Source organism: Pan troglodytes, chromosome 14 (genome assembly GCF_028858775.2).
Source record: "Pan troglodytes isolate AG18354 chromosome 14, NHGRI_mPanTro3-v2.0_pri, whole genome shotgun sequence".
Taxonomy (NCBI): Eukaryota; Metazoa; Chordata; class Mammalia; order Primates; family Hominidae; genus Pan; species Pan troglodytes.
In genome coordinates, this window is record NC_072412.2 from 54869004 (window position 1) to 54887386 (window position 18383).

An 18383-nucleotide genomic window follows, 5' to 3' on the forward strand; every position below is an offset into this window, starting at 1 on the left:
CTGGCCTCAAGCAGTCCACCTTCTTCTGCCTCCCAAAGTGCTGGGATCACAGGTGTGAGCCACCATGCCTGCCCTGAATATTCTTAATATTAATATTAATAATGTTAAAATTCTTGAAGATTAGGAGGATATCATCAGACAGAGCAAGTTAATGGGACCAGGAGAATAACACACAGAGACTGGGGTGAGAGAGAGAATATGGGAAAACGCATTTGATTTGGCACATAGAGTAAGCAACAAAGTGGACGGGACCATGAAGAACTCTATATTCCATGTAAAGATTTTGGACTTTATCCTGGCAGTGACATACTATAGCACAGCACTAACCAGTAGAGAGAAAAGGCAAGGCTCAAACTGAATTTTAAATTTTCTAGGAGCCATACATATATATATAGAGAGAGAGAGAGAGAGAGAGAGTCTCACTCTGTTGCCAGGCTGGAGTGCAGTGGTGCAGTCTGAGCTCACTGCAACCTCTGCCTCCTGGGTTCAAGCAATTCTCCTGTCTCAGCCTCCCCAGTAGCTGGGACTACAGGTGTGTGCCACCATACCCAGCTAATTTTTGTGTTTTTAGTAGAGATGGGGTTTCACCATGTTGTCCAGAATGGTCTCAATCTCTTGACTTCGTGATCCACCTGCCTTGGCCTCCCAAAGTGCTGGGATTACTGGTGTGAACCACTGCACCCAGCTGGAGCCATGTTTTTAAAAGGAAAACAGATAAATTAATTTTAAGAAAATATTTAATCATGTAATCAATAAAAAATTATTGATGAAATATTCTGCATTTAAAAAATATTAAATCTTCAAAATTCTATGTGTATTTTACACCTGCAGCACCTCTCAATCTAGACTAACCACATGTGGCTAGTGGCGACTGTATTGGACAGTGCATTCCAAGAATGTTCTAAGTGGGGAAATGATTTGATCAGATTTGCATTATAAATAGAATGAGGTAGGGCTAGACAGAAAATAAGGAGATTAATAAAAAGAGATGAGGACTTGGAGATGTGGGGATGGGTTAGGAGGCTAGAATCAAGAGATATTTAGTAACTATATAGCTGACTGAAAGGTGAGCCTACATTTTGCCTCAGGGACTTCACAGAAAGTAATCTGACAATTTGCTTTGATGTTTCACAAACTTCTCAAGTTCACTCATCCAGTATCTTCCCTGCTAAACTCCGCCCTCATCAGTGGTCACCATCTTGTCTGTTACTGTACACATACAATCAATCACCTAGCACAATGGATTCCTTCAAAATACCTCTTGACTCTACTTACCTCTACCCCAACTGTTAACTCCTACTAGAATACTAGGCTCCTCTGCCAGAAATTCCCCAGCACTCTGTACAACTTGTCTGTGACATTCATCACAGTTAAAGTTATCTGTTCAATTTCTTACCCTCCCCAGACTAGAAGGCTCATGAGGATAGGGACTCTCTGTCTTGTTTACAGTTGTATTCCAGCACCTAGCATAGGTCTAACTGGTGGTTGGAACTCTCATTTGAGTGTACATGAATGCTCAGCAGACTTTTGGCTTAACATCTGGTTGTTAATGATTTTGTGGAGAATGTCAGTTTCTAGTTATCTCTAGAGTAGGCCAGCAGGCAGCACGGTGAAATGGAAAGACACATGGCTTAGAGTCAAGTAATCTGGGCTTGAATTCTGGCTATGTTACTTACTCATTTTGTGACCCTAGACAATTAATCACTCTTGTCCTCAGTTTCCTTATCTGTAAAACAGTAATATTAATAGTATCACTCTTTAGGTTGTTTCAAGAATTGATCAAATGAAATGATCCATGTAAAACTCAGTATGGCTGGGTGCAGTGGCTCATGCCTGTAATCCAGCACTTTGGGACGTGGGGGTGGGAGGATTCCTTGAGCCCAGGAGTCCAAGACAATCCTGGGCATCATGGTGAGACCCAGTTGCTACAAAAAATGAAAAAATTAGCCAGGCATAGTGACATGCGCCTGTGGTCCCAGCTACTTGGGAGGCTGAGGTGGGAGGATGACTTGAGCCCAGGAAGTCAAACCTGGGCGACAGAGTGAGACCCTGTCTCTAAATAAATAAATAAATAAATAACTCAGCATGATGTTTGACATTTAGTAAATGTTCAAACAGATTTATTAATGAGATAATATTTTGTTTGCAGGCTTTTGTTGGCTCACTATTACATGATTTTTATGAAGCTGCTACAGTAATGAGTCTGTTGATATTATCATGAGTAATTATAATATATTGAAGTTTAATGAGTTTTATAGCATATTCCAAAAAACTATTACATACACATTACTAATATTTCATTCTAATAATTGATAAAGCATTCATATTAACTACTATTTCTCTTTAAAAGAGAAATAAGAAAGAGCCATTGAAGTAAGAAGTTCTATAATAATATGCATATAATAGAGGCTTAATAAATACTGAAGATGAAAATGCATTTTTTATTTTCCAACTAAATCACAATAGCACATTTTTAGCCCAACAGAAATTTTCTGTTTAAAGTATTTAAAAGTTTTTGACTTGCTAACCAGTAGCATGGCACAGAGCACATAAGAAATTAACAATCACTTGTTGAGTACCTGCTATGTACAGAATACTCGAACATGTTGAAGGGATAGAAAAGAAATATATAACATGGTTTCTGCTCTCCAGGATCTATAATTTATTTGGGAAGTAATATCTGAATCAAGTGAAATAATTTGTTAGTTAAGTAAGATAGTATTTAATTAATTGCAAAAAACAAGGACTTCCTTGAGATTATAGATTAGAGAGGTGGTTGGCCTTCTTGGAATTTAGCTTTGACAAGATCACACTGCAGTAGGAGTATCTGGTATTATATTTTTTGATAGCTCAGTTTACTGTAGAAAATTGAATGAATATTCATTATACAAAGTATGATAGCAAGCTTCAAAAATACATTGCAAAGTGTCTTTTCAGAATGTTGAAACTAACCATTGGTTTGCTCACTCTCGTAGAGAAGTTGTGATGGAACAGGTGCCATGTACTTTGTAGGATGTGGTTACAATGCTTTTCCTGTTGGATCTGAGTATGCTGACTTCCCACACATGGATGACAAGCAGAAAGACAGAGAAATAAGGAAATTCAGATACATCATACATGCGGAACAGAATGCCTTGACATTTAGGTATGAAATCCTTCTTGGTGTACTTTTCTTTAAAATGTAGCAAGGGTTGGTTGAAATTAATTTTCTTATAATTGTAATTTATTTCCTTTTTCAAATTCCAAGAAAGTTTCCTTTCAGAAGTATAACTTTGGTAAAGCTTGGTCCTCACTGCCAGACCTGAAGCTATGACCTGACCTGAGGTCATCGCCTCTTCAGGTCTTCCCAATTTGTTGAGCATGTCTTTTTTTCCCTTGCCTCTCTCCAATATGAAACTGCTTTAAGTTTATCCTTTGGGATCTTGCTCAGCCTCTCATATTTCTGGATGTTAAGAGCTCCTTTGTTTTCTAAATCTGGAGCACGCATTTATTAATACAGTTACACGCCACAGAAAGACATTTTGAGCAACAATGGACTACATGCACAACGTGTTCCCATAAGATTATAACAGAGCTGAAAAATTCCTGAGTGAAGTAGCCATTGTAACATCACACGTTACCTTTTTTATGTTCAGATACACAAATACTTACCATTGTGTTACAATGGCCTGCAGTATTCAGAATAGGGATTTATAATGAACCAAATTGCTTCAAAAGAGCTTTTGTTAGTGATTATACCTGTTAATTTACATCATTTTCACAAACACTTCTCAGCCTTTACCATTAAGGTTAAGGGATTAAAAAACTGTGTAAGACATGTCTCCTGTTCTTGGAGAGCTTCTAATGCAGTAGGGGATATGAGACGGCATCCAGCTTGTGCTGTGGATTCTGTGGGAGGGGCAAATGTAAAGTGCTGCGGACATTCTGGAGCTGCTATGGACAAATGGGAGAGTGCAAGGGAAAGGCTTTAGGGAAGAACTGGCATCTGAACTGAGCTTTAAAGGATTCCTAGACTGGGGCAATTGGAAGGGAAGGGAAGACCATTCTTGCTTCTAGCATAAGCAACGGTCTAGAAGTAGGAAAATCCGTGGTGTGTTTAGGAGCATGAATATTCCAGTTAGACTGGAATGTGGACACAAGGGAAAGGCAGCTCACAAGGACAGGCTGGGACTGGACTCGAGAGGACTTTGAGTTTATGCTCCATTTGGTAGGCAGCGGGGAAATGGAATGGCATTGACAGAGCCATACGCTATAGATTATGTAGGTAGTATTGTTTGAACAGACTAGATGCATAGAATTCTGTTGCCCTAGTCCAGGTGAACGTAAATAACAGTCTCAACAAGGAAGATGGATATGGAAGGCTGGCGGTGGAGGAATTGAAGATGGCTGGCTGAGAGCTACGTAAGCCTCAGAACCCGGAAGTCAGTCCTTGCAGCCCCAGTCGTTAGTACTAAACTACCCTCAGCATGCAAAATTTCACCCAAAATTCCCTCTATTCTTTTCCTTGTCCTCTTCATTACAGATTTACTTGCTTCATTTTGTACAGAGGTGTGAATATATCAAATAGAAACTTTTCTTTTTAAAATTATCCTATGATAGGGAAGGGGTAAGGGAACTATAAGTCAAAACAGAACTTAAGTATTTAATTATTCATTTAGTAAACATTTATTGACTATCCACTAGGTACCAGATAGGGCTGTGTCATTTGTCTAACAAGATGAGTTAGTGTCTAATCAGACATGATTAGCTCTTAAGGTATCAGTTTCAAATCTAATTCCAGTATTCTAAACAGGTACTTATTTAGAAAGCATTGGGGGGTTTTTTCTCTCTTTCTTTGGTGTCTGTATCTTCCTGATTTCATTTATTTTGTAATCTGAAACTGAACCTCTTACTTAGAATCAATAAATTATTTTTAGTTATAATAATTGTCATGTTCAGGTTGTATCATAACACTTTTGTGGGTTTACATACTTTGAACATTCAGTAATTCAGCAAGTCTAAGGCTTGATGATTATTAATAATGTCATAAATCTGTTTTTAAAACAGCTCAATTTTAGTGTTTAAAGATTTTTCTAAAAAATAACTTACCCTTTCAGAAACGACCTTTCTGATATTTTATAATTTTTTTTGTAGGTGTCAAGAAATAAAACCAGAAGAAAGAAGCATGATTTTTGTGACAAAGTGCCCATGTGATGAGTGTGTACCTTTAATTAAAGGTGCAGGCATAAAACAAATCTATGCAGGAGATGTAGATGTTGGAAAAAAGAAGGCAGACATCTCTTACATGAGGTTCGGGGAGCTTGAAGGTGTTAGCAAATTTACGGTAAGTAGATACACATTTTTTTCAGGTGTATTTTGTATTATGTTGTTAGGTACCCTGCTGCAATATTGTAAGTTAGTGATTCCCACCCTTTTAAAGAGTTTCAACAAATTGTTATTATTATTATTATTATTATTATTATTATTATTATTTGAGACAGAGTCTCTCTCTGTTGCCTAGGCTGGAGTGCCAGTGGCTCGATTTCGGCTCACTGCAAACTCCGCCTCCTGGGTTCAAGTGATTCTCCTGTCTCAGCCCCCCGAGTAGCTGGGATTACAGGCGCCGGCCACCACGCCTGGCTAATTTTTGTATTTTTAGTAGAGACGGGGTTTCGCCATGTTGTCCGGGCTGGTCTCAAACTCCTGAGCTCAGGTGATCCGCCCGCCTCCGTCTCCCAAAGTGCTGGGATTACAGGCGTAAGCCACCGCGCCCGGCCGAGTTTCAACAAATTATTATTATTATTGAGTTTATTTATATGTGCAAACCCTTACCTAACTGCAACTGTTCAGCTAAGGATTCCTGCCTTATGAATTTACATCTCTGTAGAGAATTGAGCCAGTGGATCTTTTGGTGCCATCTGGTGGCTGATAAAAGAAAAATCTCTGACCCATCTCTTCCCTCTCCTTTCTGGCTTAGAGAGGTGGATAGAGGTGAAAATACTTCAGCAGTCCCCACCCTTTTCGGCACCAGTGACCGGTTTTGTGGAAGACAATTTTTCCACAGATGGGGTGATGGTTTTGGGATGAAACTATTCCACCTCAGATCATCAGGCAATAGATTCTCATAAGGAGCACGCAGCCTAGATCCCTCAGGTGTGCAGTTCACAGTAGGGTTCTGCTCCTATGAGAATCTAATTCCACCGCTCATCTGACAGGAGGTGGAGCTCAGGCGGTAATGCTCGCTCGCCTGCACTCACTTGCTGCAGTGCGGCCCAGTTCCTAACAGGCCACGGACCAGCACTGGTTGCTGCCAAAGGTTTGGGATCCCCTGCAATAGTTTAAAGGTCACCCCCACCCCCAAACAAAGGGAGGTGCACACACACGCACACACACAAACAAACACACACATTTCTCATGAGAAAAATCAGGAAAACAAGAATATTTGTTTATTTATTTATATATTTATTTTGAGATGGAGTTTCACTCATTGCCCAGGCTGGAGTGCAATGGCGTGATCTCGGCTCTCTGCAAACTCAGCCTCCCGGGTTCCAGCGATTCTCCTGCCTTGCTACCCCCGCCCCCCTCCCCCCACCCCCCAGTATCTGGGATTACAGGTGCACGCCACCATGCCCAGCTAATCTTTTGTATTTTTAATAGAGACGGGGTTTCACCATGTTGGCCAGGCTGCTCTTGAACTCCTGACCTCAGGTGATACACCGGCCTCGGCCACCCAAAGTGCTGGGATTACAGGCATGAGCCACCACGACTGGCCCGAGAAAAAAAGAATTTCTTATTTGATAGTTCCAAAAATGTACTGAGGTAGTTCATGGAAAACTCAAGAACTTTTAAAAGTCTTTATACCTCTTCACTATTTGGGTTCTGGTTTTTGTGGGTTTTTTTTTTTTTTTTTTTTTTTTTTTGCTTTTGTTTTTGTTTTTGTTTTGAGACAGGGTCTCACTATCTCACCCAGGCTGGAGTGCAGTGGCGCCATCTTGGCAATCTCTGTCTCCTGGGCTCAAGCGATCTGCCTGCCTCAGCCTCCCAAAGTGCTGGGACAAGCATGAGCCACTGTTCTCAGCCTATTTTGGTTTTCAAAAAGCTTTTTATTTGGAAAAAACCTTCAGCATACAGAAAAGTTATAAAAACACTACAAAGAAATTTTTTCCCAGAAGTTGTTGACATGATACCAGCTCACCCTTTATTTCCTCAAATGAGAAATAACCACATAATTACAACCATAAAAATCAGGAAATTAACATTGATACATTACTGCCACTAATCCACAGATTCCAGTCAAGGTTCATTAGCTGCCCAAGAAATGTCTTATATAGCAGGGTTCCCCAACCCCTGGGTACCAGTTAAGAAGCTTCTTCTGTATTTATGGTCACTCCCCATTGCTCACATTACTGCTTAAGCTCTGCCTCCGGTCAGATCAGCAGCGGCATTAGATTCTCATGTGAGTGTGAACCCTATTGTGAACTGCCCATGCAAGGGATCTAGGTTGTGCACTCCTTATGAGAATCTAAAGCCTGATGATCCCCCACTCCTCACCATCTGGTCTGTGGAAAAACTTCCATGAAACCGGTACCTGGTCCCTGGTGCCACAAAGGTTGGGGACTGCTTTTATATAGCAAAAGGATCCTGTCCAGAATCGTACATTGTTTCTATGACATCCAATGATTTAATCCTGGCATTGAATGAGTTAATGTAACATTTAACTACTAGAATTTGCAGTGGGAAGAAAAATGATATAAAAGAACCGTTTATAAATTTCAGCTTTACATTCCTGCCATATACATCAGTTTGAGTCCAGGGTACCTGGAACATACATATATATGATTAACTTGGACATATAACATATAATTATATATGTATATAATTTTAAATATAGAAACATACTATCCAGTGTCTGTCATGTGTATATGAAGTATCATAAGTTTTTACCATTTGTAATATTGTCATTTTTTTCTAATTGTCTTATTTAAAGTTTATCACATTTTTAAATGAGAGGGGTGTTGACATGGCACTGAAAGAAGGCAGAGATGGGAAAGATACCTTTTTTGTAAAACTCAATAAAAATTTATATCCAACTAGTCAGAGAAATCTCTACTTCCGTGTTTTTGTTTTCTGTCTCTTCATTCCTCCTGAAGAGTGTGAATAAATAGGTTTTTCAAGTTCTCCTCATAAAGATTAAGTGACTTAATCATAAAGATTAAGGACTATGAGTGATGGGTTATGGAGAATTCTGAAATATCTTGCTTACTGGTAGATTTTAATAGCTTTTCAATTGTAAAGAGAATGAAGAGATCAGAAGAACTTAAGATAGGGCAAGAGAAGCAGAAGGAGGCAGGAAGACTAAGGGGATCTTCAGGGGCAGAGATGGGAAAGGAAGCACCCAGTTGGGCCAGACCCTCCCGGAAATACCCTCACTCAGGCACATGTTCCAAAGGCTGTTGTTCATGGTTGTTCTCTGTTCTACCTCCAATGAAGATGAGCTGTCCATCTTCTCATCCTTCTCATCTGGCCTGGCTGCAAATATTATGTAGATGGTTAGCTAGATACCTAGTTTTGTAAATGCAAGTAATTAACATGAACTAGAATTTGTTCTAAATCTGAATTTCAGTACCAAGATTATCAAAAATAGTGTGTGTCAATAAATTTGGTATTTGTTTTTAAGATTAAAGCAAATTGAAATTAACTTTGAAAGATTTTTGCTTTCCTTTTTGATAAGTTACCATAGACCTTGAGATAAGTAGTTCTATTCTGTGGTGTTGTCACAAACCAGGCTAGGACTGGGCAACACTGTTTCCAAGAATAGATTTTATCAATCTATATCCATGTCCACATACTCAGTTCTTTGTTTTCTCTTTAATATGTGTGGATTTTTCTCTATTAGGTTATATTACTTATTTTTATTATGAAAGTAGTATATGCTCATTGTAGAAGACTAGGAAAATAAAAAAGAACGTGTATTATCTCACAACTCATAGATACCACAATTAACATGTTGCTGTATTTTCTGCCACTAAAAGTTCTTTAAAAAATATTTTAAATAATTTAACACAATATTCCAACCCATAGGCCTAACTTATTTAACCATTCCCATGTTGTTGGACACCTGGATTGTTTCTAAGTTTTTACAGTTATAAGAAGCCTTTTTATGAATGTCCTTAAACATAAATTCAGGATTACTTGTTTTTACTTTGTCTGCCCAAATTAATAGGTTTTAGTGGTTTGACGTCTTTCAAAAAATGCCTCATTTTAAACATTTTTTTGGTAATTTCTCATGTAGCTTCCTACCCTTTCTAAGTCTTCTCTCTTTCTTGGTGCTAGCCTAAACCATCCCGTTCGTTTAAGTGGCCAACCATTTCTAGATGTCCTCCCTTTCCAGGGACTTTTAATACATGGTAAAATGTTTGTCCTGTATCTCAACCCCGCTCAAGGCTCGTGATGTTAACTAGTTAATCTGATGAGTGAACTGATGCTTATGGAAGAGGCTCCCGGGTAATCCATATTTGTGTGTCCTGAGATGGTGCCCTAGCAGGGCCTTTTGGTTAAGTCATTAGTGGTTCTGATAGAGATTCTAGCCAGCTGAGAAAAGAAGGGCTGTGCTATAAGATACCGATTACTCTCCATTTTTATTTTCTGCTGCCCCAATATTCTATGTAATATCTGAGAATCTTCAGGCTTCCCTATTTATTCCTGAATGGTTGAGATGAAATACAGTAATCAGAGGAGATATATGATATGATATAAAATGATATGATGAAGGTAATAGTTTATAATATAACAACATTAAAAGGCAAGGTAATCTTGGTCATATTTTCTTTTTCTTTTCTTTTTTTCTTTTTTTTTTTTTTTTTTTTTTTTTGTGAGACGGAGTCTCGCTCTGTCTTCCAGGCTGGAGTGCAGTGGCGCAATCTCGGCTCACTGCAAGCTCCGCCTCCCGGGTTCTCGCCATTCTCCTGCCTCAGCCTCTCGAGTAGCTGGGACTACAGGCACCGGCCACCACGCCCAGCTAATTTTTTGTATTTTTAGTAGAGACGGGGTTTCACCTTGTTAGCCAGGATGGTCTCTATCTGACCTCGTGATCCACCTGCCTCAGCCTCCCAAAGTGCTGGGATTACAGGCGTGAGCCACTGTGCATGGCCTATCTTGGTCATATTTTCATTCTTTAATACCTAGGCCTTTTCTAGCTATTATAAGATTCTCTAGGACCTGGAGATAGAATACAATGCGATGTTAATTCCATAGTACTGGGCATGGGTTCTAATTCTATTGCCCCCTGTAGTTAGGGTGTAACCTGAGACAAGTCACTCCAATCCTCTGGTCTTCCACTTACTTCCAATTAAAATGAATGTAAAGAATCTTCAACTTCTCTAAGAGTATTGATTCGGATCCCAGAAGTTATATCATTCAGGATCACTCAGTGTGGCGTTATTAGGGCTTTGTTAATTTGAACATGCTAACTTCTTTTTCTTCTATTTTTTTAATTTTTTTTTCAAGATGGAGGCTGGCTCTGTCACCCAGGCTGAAGTGCAGTGTCACCATCTCAGCTCACTGCAACCTCCACCTCCCAGGTTCAAGCAATTCTCTTACCTCAGCCTCCCAAGTAGCTAGGACTACAGGCGCGTGCCACCACGCCCAGCTAATTTTTGTATTTTTATTAAAGACAGAGTTTCACCATGTTGGCCAGGTTGGTCTCAAACTCCTTAACTCAGGTAATCCACCTACCTTGGCCTCCCAAAGTGCTGGGATTACAGGTGTGACCCACTATGCCCAGCCATTTTTCTTCCATTTTTAAGAAGTTGTTTTGATATTTAAAATCAATGTGCTGGAATGCTATGTATTAAATCCTCTTTAAACAAGTAAAATGTTTGTGCACTCTTACAGTGGCAGCTGAATCCATCAGGAGCTTATGGTCTTGAACAAAATGAGCCTGAAAGGAGAGAAAGTAAGTATTTATGTATTGAGGTGAACTTTGTTGCTGAGGAGAAAGGATATACAGTGAATTTTAATGATCAGGTGATGAAAATTGTTGTGTTAATAGATGGAGCATATTATTTTTGAAGGTTAGATTTTTGCCATTCAATTTGTTCATAAATATTTGTGGGTCTACCATATGCTAGGTGCTATGGAAAGTGCCGATTAATAATTACTCCTATAGAATCTACAGGTTAATACAAATAATTATGCACAAATTGACTTTATAAATTAAATGCATATGAAACAGTAAACAGCAATGCTCTTCTATAACAAAACAAAAGCTTATTGGGGAGTGAGAAAGGAAAAATATGTATAATTAGTACAGATGGATTGGGACCAAATGATGAGGATATATACATTCTTCTAGAGTAAAGCCACATTTGCCCAGATTGGAAATGTTCTGGTAACTTGAATAATCTGATTAACTAAGAATCATCACAGCTACCATAATGAATTACTAGTCTTTAAAGCTTTATTATTCGTATACTACTACAGATATTTTGAATGTAATATAATCTTTGAGAAGTCTTACAATTCTTTAGGCACATAATTTTAGATATGAGTGCTATATAATATTATTCTAAAATAGTAACTATAGGCCAGGCGTGGTCGCTCACGCCTATAATCCCAGCACTTTGGGAGGCCAAGGCAGGGGGATCACTTGAAATCAGGAGTTCGAGATCAGCTTGGCCAACACGGTGAAACCTCGTCTCCACTAAAAATACAAAAAATAGCCAGGTATCATGGCACATGCCTGTAATCCCAGCTACTTGGGAGTTTGAGGCAGGAGAATCACTTGAATCCAGGAGGTGGAGTTTGCAGTGAGCCGAGATAGCGCCACTGCACTCCAGCCTGGGCGACAGGGCAAAACTCTGTCTCTAAAAATAAAAATAAAACAGTAACTATATTATCGAATTATTTGGATTTGAAGTAAATGGAAGTTTTCTGTAAGTTTTCTTGATAATAACAATTTTTTAACCTTGAAAAATCAAGAAATATAAAGGTCTTAGAATAATTTATCTGTGAATATATTGATTTTCAGTGTTCTGAATTAGCTTTATTTGATTCAAATAGAAAATGTATTGTTTGCAATTTGGAAAAAAGTACATATCCACTGCATCTTTCTTTTTAAAAATTTATTAGCAAAAAAGGCCGTATCTATCTATCTATCTATCTATCTATCTATCTGTCGGTCTGTCTCTCTGTCTATCTATACATCTGATTAAATAATGTATACTCAATGACAGTGTTTGAAGGGGCCAATGAATAATTTCCTATGTTAGGGAAAGGATACAAAAAGCATGAATCATAAAAAGGTTAATTTATCTATGCTACAATGAAGAATATCTGTTCATTAAAATATATTACTAGGCCAGGTGCAGTGGCTCACGCCTGTAATCCCAGCGCTTTGGAAGGCTGAGGTGGGTGAATTGCTTGAGCCCAGGAGTTCGAAACCAGGCTAGGCAACATGGCAAAACCCTCTCTCTACAAAAAATACAAAAATTAGCCAATTGTGGTGGCACATGCCTGTGGTCCCAGCTACTCAGGAGGCTGAGGTGGAAGGATCTCTTGAGCATGAAGAGGTTGAGGCTGCAGTGATCCATGCTTGTACCACTCTACTCCAACCTTGGCAACAGAGTGAGACCCTGCCTTAAAAAAAAAAAAAAGATATCACTACAAGAGTGCAAAGGCAAGCCATGGAATATGAGAAGATACTTGCCACTTATAATCAACAAAGGGCTTGTATCTAGGATTTATTATTCCTAGATTACTAAGGAAAAGGAAGACATGCTGTGGTTAAAGCCCCAAGATTGGAAGGAGGGGACAAAAGGAAGACTTCTGGTTTGCTGGCAATGTTTTATTTATTGACCCAGATGATGGTTACATATGTTTGCTTTGTGACAGTTCAACTGAACAGTTAAGTTTATGTTTATGCATTTTTGAACAAGTGTTTTATCTCAGTAAGCAATACCCCATTTCCTTTTTAATTATATGATAGTTTTACTGATATGTAATTCATCTATCATAAATTTGCTCTTTAGTAGATTCATGAAGTTGTACAGGCATCACTACAACATAATTTCAGAACATTTTCATTATCTGAGAAAGAAGTCTCATGCCCATTTGCAGTCACTCCCCATTCTTCACTCCCCCTAGCCCTAGGCAACCACTCTTTCAGTTTTTATGGATTAGTCTATTCTGGCCATTTCATATAAATGGAATCATACAGTATGTAATTCCTTTCCAATTTTTGATTCAGTTGAGAAATAGACACCAGAATCAACAGATGAAAGTTACAACACCAGCTTTGTTGTTAGACTGGGGCTTGACCTTTGGGTAAATCAGTCTGTCTAACTCAGAGGGGGACTTGCTGCTGGATACTCTCTCAGTGCCAGTAGCAGGGACAAACAGAGAAGGAAGGCAGGCAGTGTGACTGACAACTCTCAAGTGCCCTTCCACTCCATACAAATGGAACCCAGGTAACCCATAACAAGCATTCTTTTTAAAGAGTCATGGAGCTTTCAAGAAAATAAGAGAAATATTCTCCTAAGAACAAAATAGAGATAAGAAGGCATTTTGCTGGAATCTGAGGAGCAATAGTAAGCGAACACAATAGCCAGAGCTATCCTGGGGACAAATGTCCATATAAGCTGGGATCTGAGAGCAGGTCTGGGTCTGCTGCAAGGTGAGTGAACTGAACTTAGTTCACCCAATCAACACATGAAAAGACAATTAAACTTATTAGTAGTCAGAGAAATGCAAATTAACATTGCATGGAAGTAGCTTTTTTTTTTTTTTTTATGACGGACTCTCACTCTGTCGCCCAGTCTGGAGTGCAGTGGCGTGATCCCGGCTCACTGCAACCTCCACCTCCCAGGTTCAAGAGATTCTCCTGCCTCAGCCTCCCAAGTATCTGGGATTACAGGCATGCACCACCATGCCCAGCTAATTTTGTATTTTTAGTAGAGACGAGGTTTCACCACGTTGGCTAGGCTAGTCTCGAACTCTGGACCTCAGGTGATCTGCCCGCCTTGGCCTCCGAAAGTGCTGGGATTACCGGCATGAGCCACCACGCCTGGCCTGAAATAGCATTTTTTATAAGTGTATGCCCTAGAGAAACTCTTGCATATTGTATAAGAGTCAGAGAGACAAAGAATTTGTTGCTATATTGTTTTTAAAAGCAAAAACTGGAAATAACACAAATGTTTGTTTTGGGTGGTTAGATAAAAATATTATGGTGTATTCCCACAATGGACTACTATATAGCAGTGAAAACAAATGAACTAGCGCTACATTCTTCAACATGGATGAATCTTAGAAATATAAATGTTGAATTTAACAAAGCAAACTACAGAATTATGATACCATTTCTGTATAAAGTTCAAAAAGACATACCATATATTGGTTAAATGTGGTAGGCCAGGCATGGTGCTCACACCTATAATCCCAGCATATTGGGAGACTGAAGCGGGCCAATTGCTTGAGCCCAGGAGTTCAAGACCAGCCTGGGCATCACAGCAAAACTCCATCTCTACAAAAGATACAAAAAATTAGTTTGGCATGGTGGCCTGTGCCTGTAGTCCCAGCTACCGCAGAGGCTGACATAGGAGGATCACCTGAGCCCGGGAGGTTGAGGATGCAGTGAGCTGAGATCACACCACTGCACTCCAGCCTGGGTAACAGACTGAGACAGACCCTGTCTCAAAAAATAAATAAATAAATAAATAAAATATACTTTAATATATAGTATATACAGTAAAGTTATTGTTAAGAAGCAATCGATTGATAAACACGAAAATCAAGATAGGAGTTGCCTCTGAGTGGGGTGAAAGGGGATGGGACGAGAGAGGGGCGCACGGGAATTGGTAATGTTCTAGTTGTTGGATTCGGCAGTATGTTTTGTTTTTTTTCCATCTCCCCCCAACACACATAATGTAGTTTTATTCAGTTTTAAACAAACTGTAACTCTTTTGGGGCAGTAAGTTCATGAGTGTTCATTTTATTGTTAGCTTTAGAACTCCCATCTGTATTATGTATATATTATTATATATTACATAATACATTATATATAGAGAGAGAGAATGTTTCAAATATTACATGATACGATGAGAACGAGAAAGAGAGAGGGGTGGCTTTCCAGATCTACCTCTGGAAGGCAAGTCTGAGCCCTGGCCCAGGTGTCCTTAGGACAAGGAAACAGCAGGGCAGAACATACAGGCTCAGGGCAGGAAATCCCTCAAAAGATGGGAAGAAAGGGGCAGAAAGAAGCTTTTGCAGGTGATAGATATGTTCATTGTCTTGACTGTGGGGATAGTTTCATGAATGTGTACTTATGTCAGAAATCATGAAACTGGACTAAGCAAAATGGCTCCCTCCTGTGATCCCATCATTTTGGGAGGCTGTGGTGGGAGGATTGCTTGAGGCCCAGAGTTCAAGACCAGTTTGGGTAACAGACTGAGAACCCCATCTCTACAAATATTACAAATTAAAAAGTAAATTAAAAAAATTCATCAAGCTATACACTTTAAATATGTTTAGTTTATTGCATACTTTAAACATGTATCATTTATTGTACAAATAAAGCTATTAAACACAAAAGCCTGGAAGAGGTTGAAGCCATACTCTTTTCCCAGCCTGCCCAGTCAGATAAGTCCATCTTCCTTCTAGTCCCCAGATTCTCCCTACCCCACACACAGTCCCCTTCTCCCTTAGGAGGTACATTTTGTTTCCTCCAGTCTAGTAATAAGACTTCCCCCCACCAAAAACATAAAACAAAAAGTTTTATGAATTACTTGCCGTACACAGTTGAGTGAATTCAGTTTTTGGTTTTTTTTTTTTTTTTTTTTTTAGACAGGGTCTCGCTGTGTCACCCAGGCTGGAATGCAGTGGCACAGTCATGGCTCACTGCAGACTTGGCCTCTCTGGGCTCAAACAGTCCTCCCACCTCAGGCTCCTGAGTAGCTGGGATTACAGGTGTGTGCCACAACACCTGTTTAAAAAAAAATTTTTTTTTTGTAGAGATGGGGTCTCCCTATGCTGCCCAAGCTGGTCTTGAACTCTTGGGATCAAATTATCCTCCCTCCTCAGCCTCCAAAAGTGTTAAAATTACAGACATGAGCCATTGCACCCGGCCAATGTGAATCCAGTTTTTAAAAGCCAGATTCTGTATTGCCTGAGAGTAAGTTATCTAGATTGGATTCTCTACAATTGAGAATTTGAAGATAAAATAAAGTGAAAGTTCCTTTAACTTAAGCATTGTTTTGCTCTTACAACGTGTAAGGCTGAAACAAGTCATGGGTTTGAAATGAAGCTGTCCTGACCTAGCGTTATTCTCAATGCTAGATGGTGTGTTAAGACCTGTCCCACAGAAGGAAGAGCAGCACCAGGACAAGAAGCTGCGCCTCGGAATCCACTAAGAAGGCCTGTCTACACTGCAGGGGAACCTCAAGAACTTTTCATTGCACTTCTAAAATTCAGCCTTGTTCATTCAGAAAATAAGGATGGATTTTGTGAATAATTGAAAAGATTTTTTAAGGAAGCTAATTTATTTCTAGGATACAAATGGTGTTAATAAGAATATTTGTCTTTTAGATTTATGTGTGGGTTTTCCATAATGTAGTAGTGTGTTATTTTATTACACGAAATGAGGGAGCAATAACTTAAACCAATGTAATCACCAACAGGGACTGATTTCTATTTATCTTGACTTTATATTAGCCAATTTGAAAGGGTCTGCTTCACAAGAGGTCATGCCTCTGCAGGGAATCACACACCTTTTGAGAAATATTAATTCTTTTGAATTACAAGAGTGACAGTTAGTAAACTGCTCCAGGGAAATAAGTGTCATCTTTTAAGAGTCAGTGTATAGCAAACCAAAAGATCACATTTATACCCAAAGCTTTCTAGTAATCAGAATTTACTTAATTAGAATTGACTCATAAAAATAAAGTTAGTGGACTTGGTCTCCATTTTTAAAGTATATTTTGTAAATGTTAATTCTGTGGTCCTGTTTATCACAGACTTTGGGTAGCAATAGGAAGAGAGTGTTATTCTGAGACAGTGTCGCTGCTTGATATCACTGACTCTTGAAATCACTAACAGTGAACCTCAAATTTGGTTATGATGTTAACAGAGAAGAAATATTTGAGTCTGGAATATTGAAACTAGCTTTCCTAGAATTCCATTAATAAATGCTGCTCCCCCATATAGTCTTCCCTTCTGTATAATTAACATAGGTTGTCTCATGGCTTTGATCTTCAAAAGGAAGAGCCTTTTAAAAACATTTGCCAACCTCAAGAATAAATACTGAAAGTCTTGAAAGTATGGTCATTTCAGCTATTCCAGATTGCTGTCTGTGATTTCTCACATTTTTATTTGCTGAGAAACATTCAGAAAATTATTCCAAAAATGAAGGTACATTTTCTGTTCTCTCCTAGGTTAGAGAGGGGTGGCCTGGGGTGCTTCATGAGAAATGTCTCCCTGGATCTGCGGTGGTCAGGTTTGCCTCTGCTTTTGTTCCCTGCCTTTCCACCACATCACACGGCCTCACTGGGCTTCCTACCAGTTTCTCAGAATTACACGCACGACCATCCAAACATTGGCTCCATGCCAGGGCTGTGACTGCAGCCTGTGTAGGACCATGGGGAGTTCAGAGTCATCATACAAGGCAGCCAAGAACTGCCATAAACACTACACAGATGGAGGGCATGGGATAGGACAGGAGAGGAGGTGATGTACACTTAGAGGTAACTAAGGCTAGTTTGAAAACCGTGAATTAAGATATTCTTATCAGTATAAAAACACTGAGATTGCTTACCTCCCAAATTGCTTTATTATATTAACTCTCATGCTTCAGCTCTTGGATTTGTTGTTTCTAACTAACATGTCATGTACACCATTTTATAAATCAATCAGTAAATATTTTGTAAGACCCAAAATCCTGGCATATTGCCAGGTCTGTGGATTTGCCTGTTGGGTGTTGGGATGGGATATCAGAGGAAGAAGCATACAAGTGGGAAAAACTGTGATTAGAAAGGGAAAAATAGGCATTTCCACAGTACTATTAAGAGAGGCATGATAATGCCATTTTTTTTCTTCTGTACAACTGGTCAGATTTCAATAAATAATCATTGATGGTTTACTGTGTAGCCTCAGAAGGTGAAGTCTATGAGGGCAGGGAGGTGTGTGTGTGTGTGTGTGTGTGTGTGTGTGTGTACTTTTTAACTGCTGAACCCCAGTGTCTAGAACAGTACCTGGCACACAGTAGGCATTCCATAAATATTTGTTGATTGATTGAATGACTGCTAAACACTGCTAGACTGCGGGGATGAGATGTGTGAGAAATGCGTCCTGATCTTAAGACACTCACAGTCAAGTGGAAGATACAAGCATGGAATCAAGTAATTAAGAAAAATGAT

General features: G+C 39.2%; 1 protein-coding gene across 3 annotated transcripts in view; it reads left to right on the forward strand.

The window, feature by feature from the left end:
- The window catches only part of CDADC1 (cytidine and dCMP deaminase domain containing 1), a 45721-nt gene extending 27615 nt beyond the window's left edge, over positions 1–18106 (forward strand). For 2 of the 3 annotated variants that reach the window (XM_522754.6, XM_016925715.4), the window contains exons 7-10: positions 2976–3145; positions 5134–5323; positions 10873–10933; positions 16309–18106. In XM_522754.6, coding sequence (XP_522754.1) covers positions 2976–3145; positions 5134–5323; positions 10873–10933; positions 16309–16382 — 495 coding nt within the window. In that variant the 3' untranslated portion in view covers positions 16383–18106. Of the gene's footprint in view, positions 1–2975; positions 3146–5133; positions 5324–10872; positions 10934–16246 lie in introns of all 3 variants that reach the window. The other variant, XM_016925714.4, reaches the window with a different exon arrangement.
- The last annotated feature ends 277 nt before the right edge of the window (positions 18107–18383 follow it).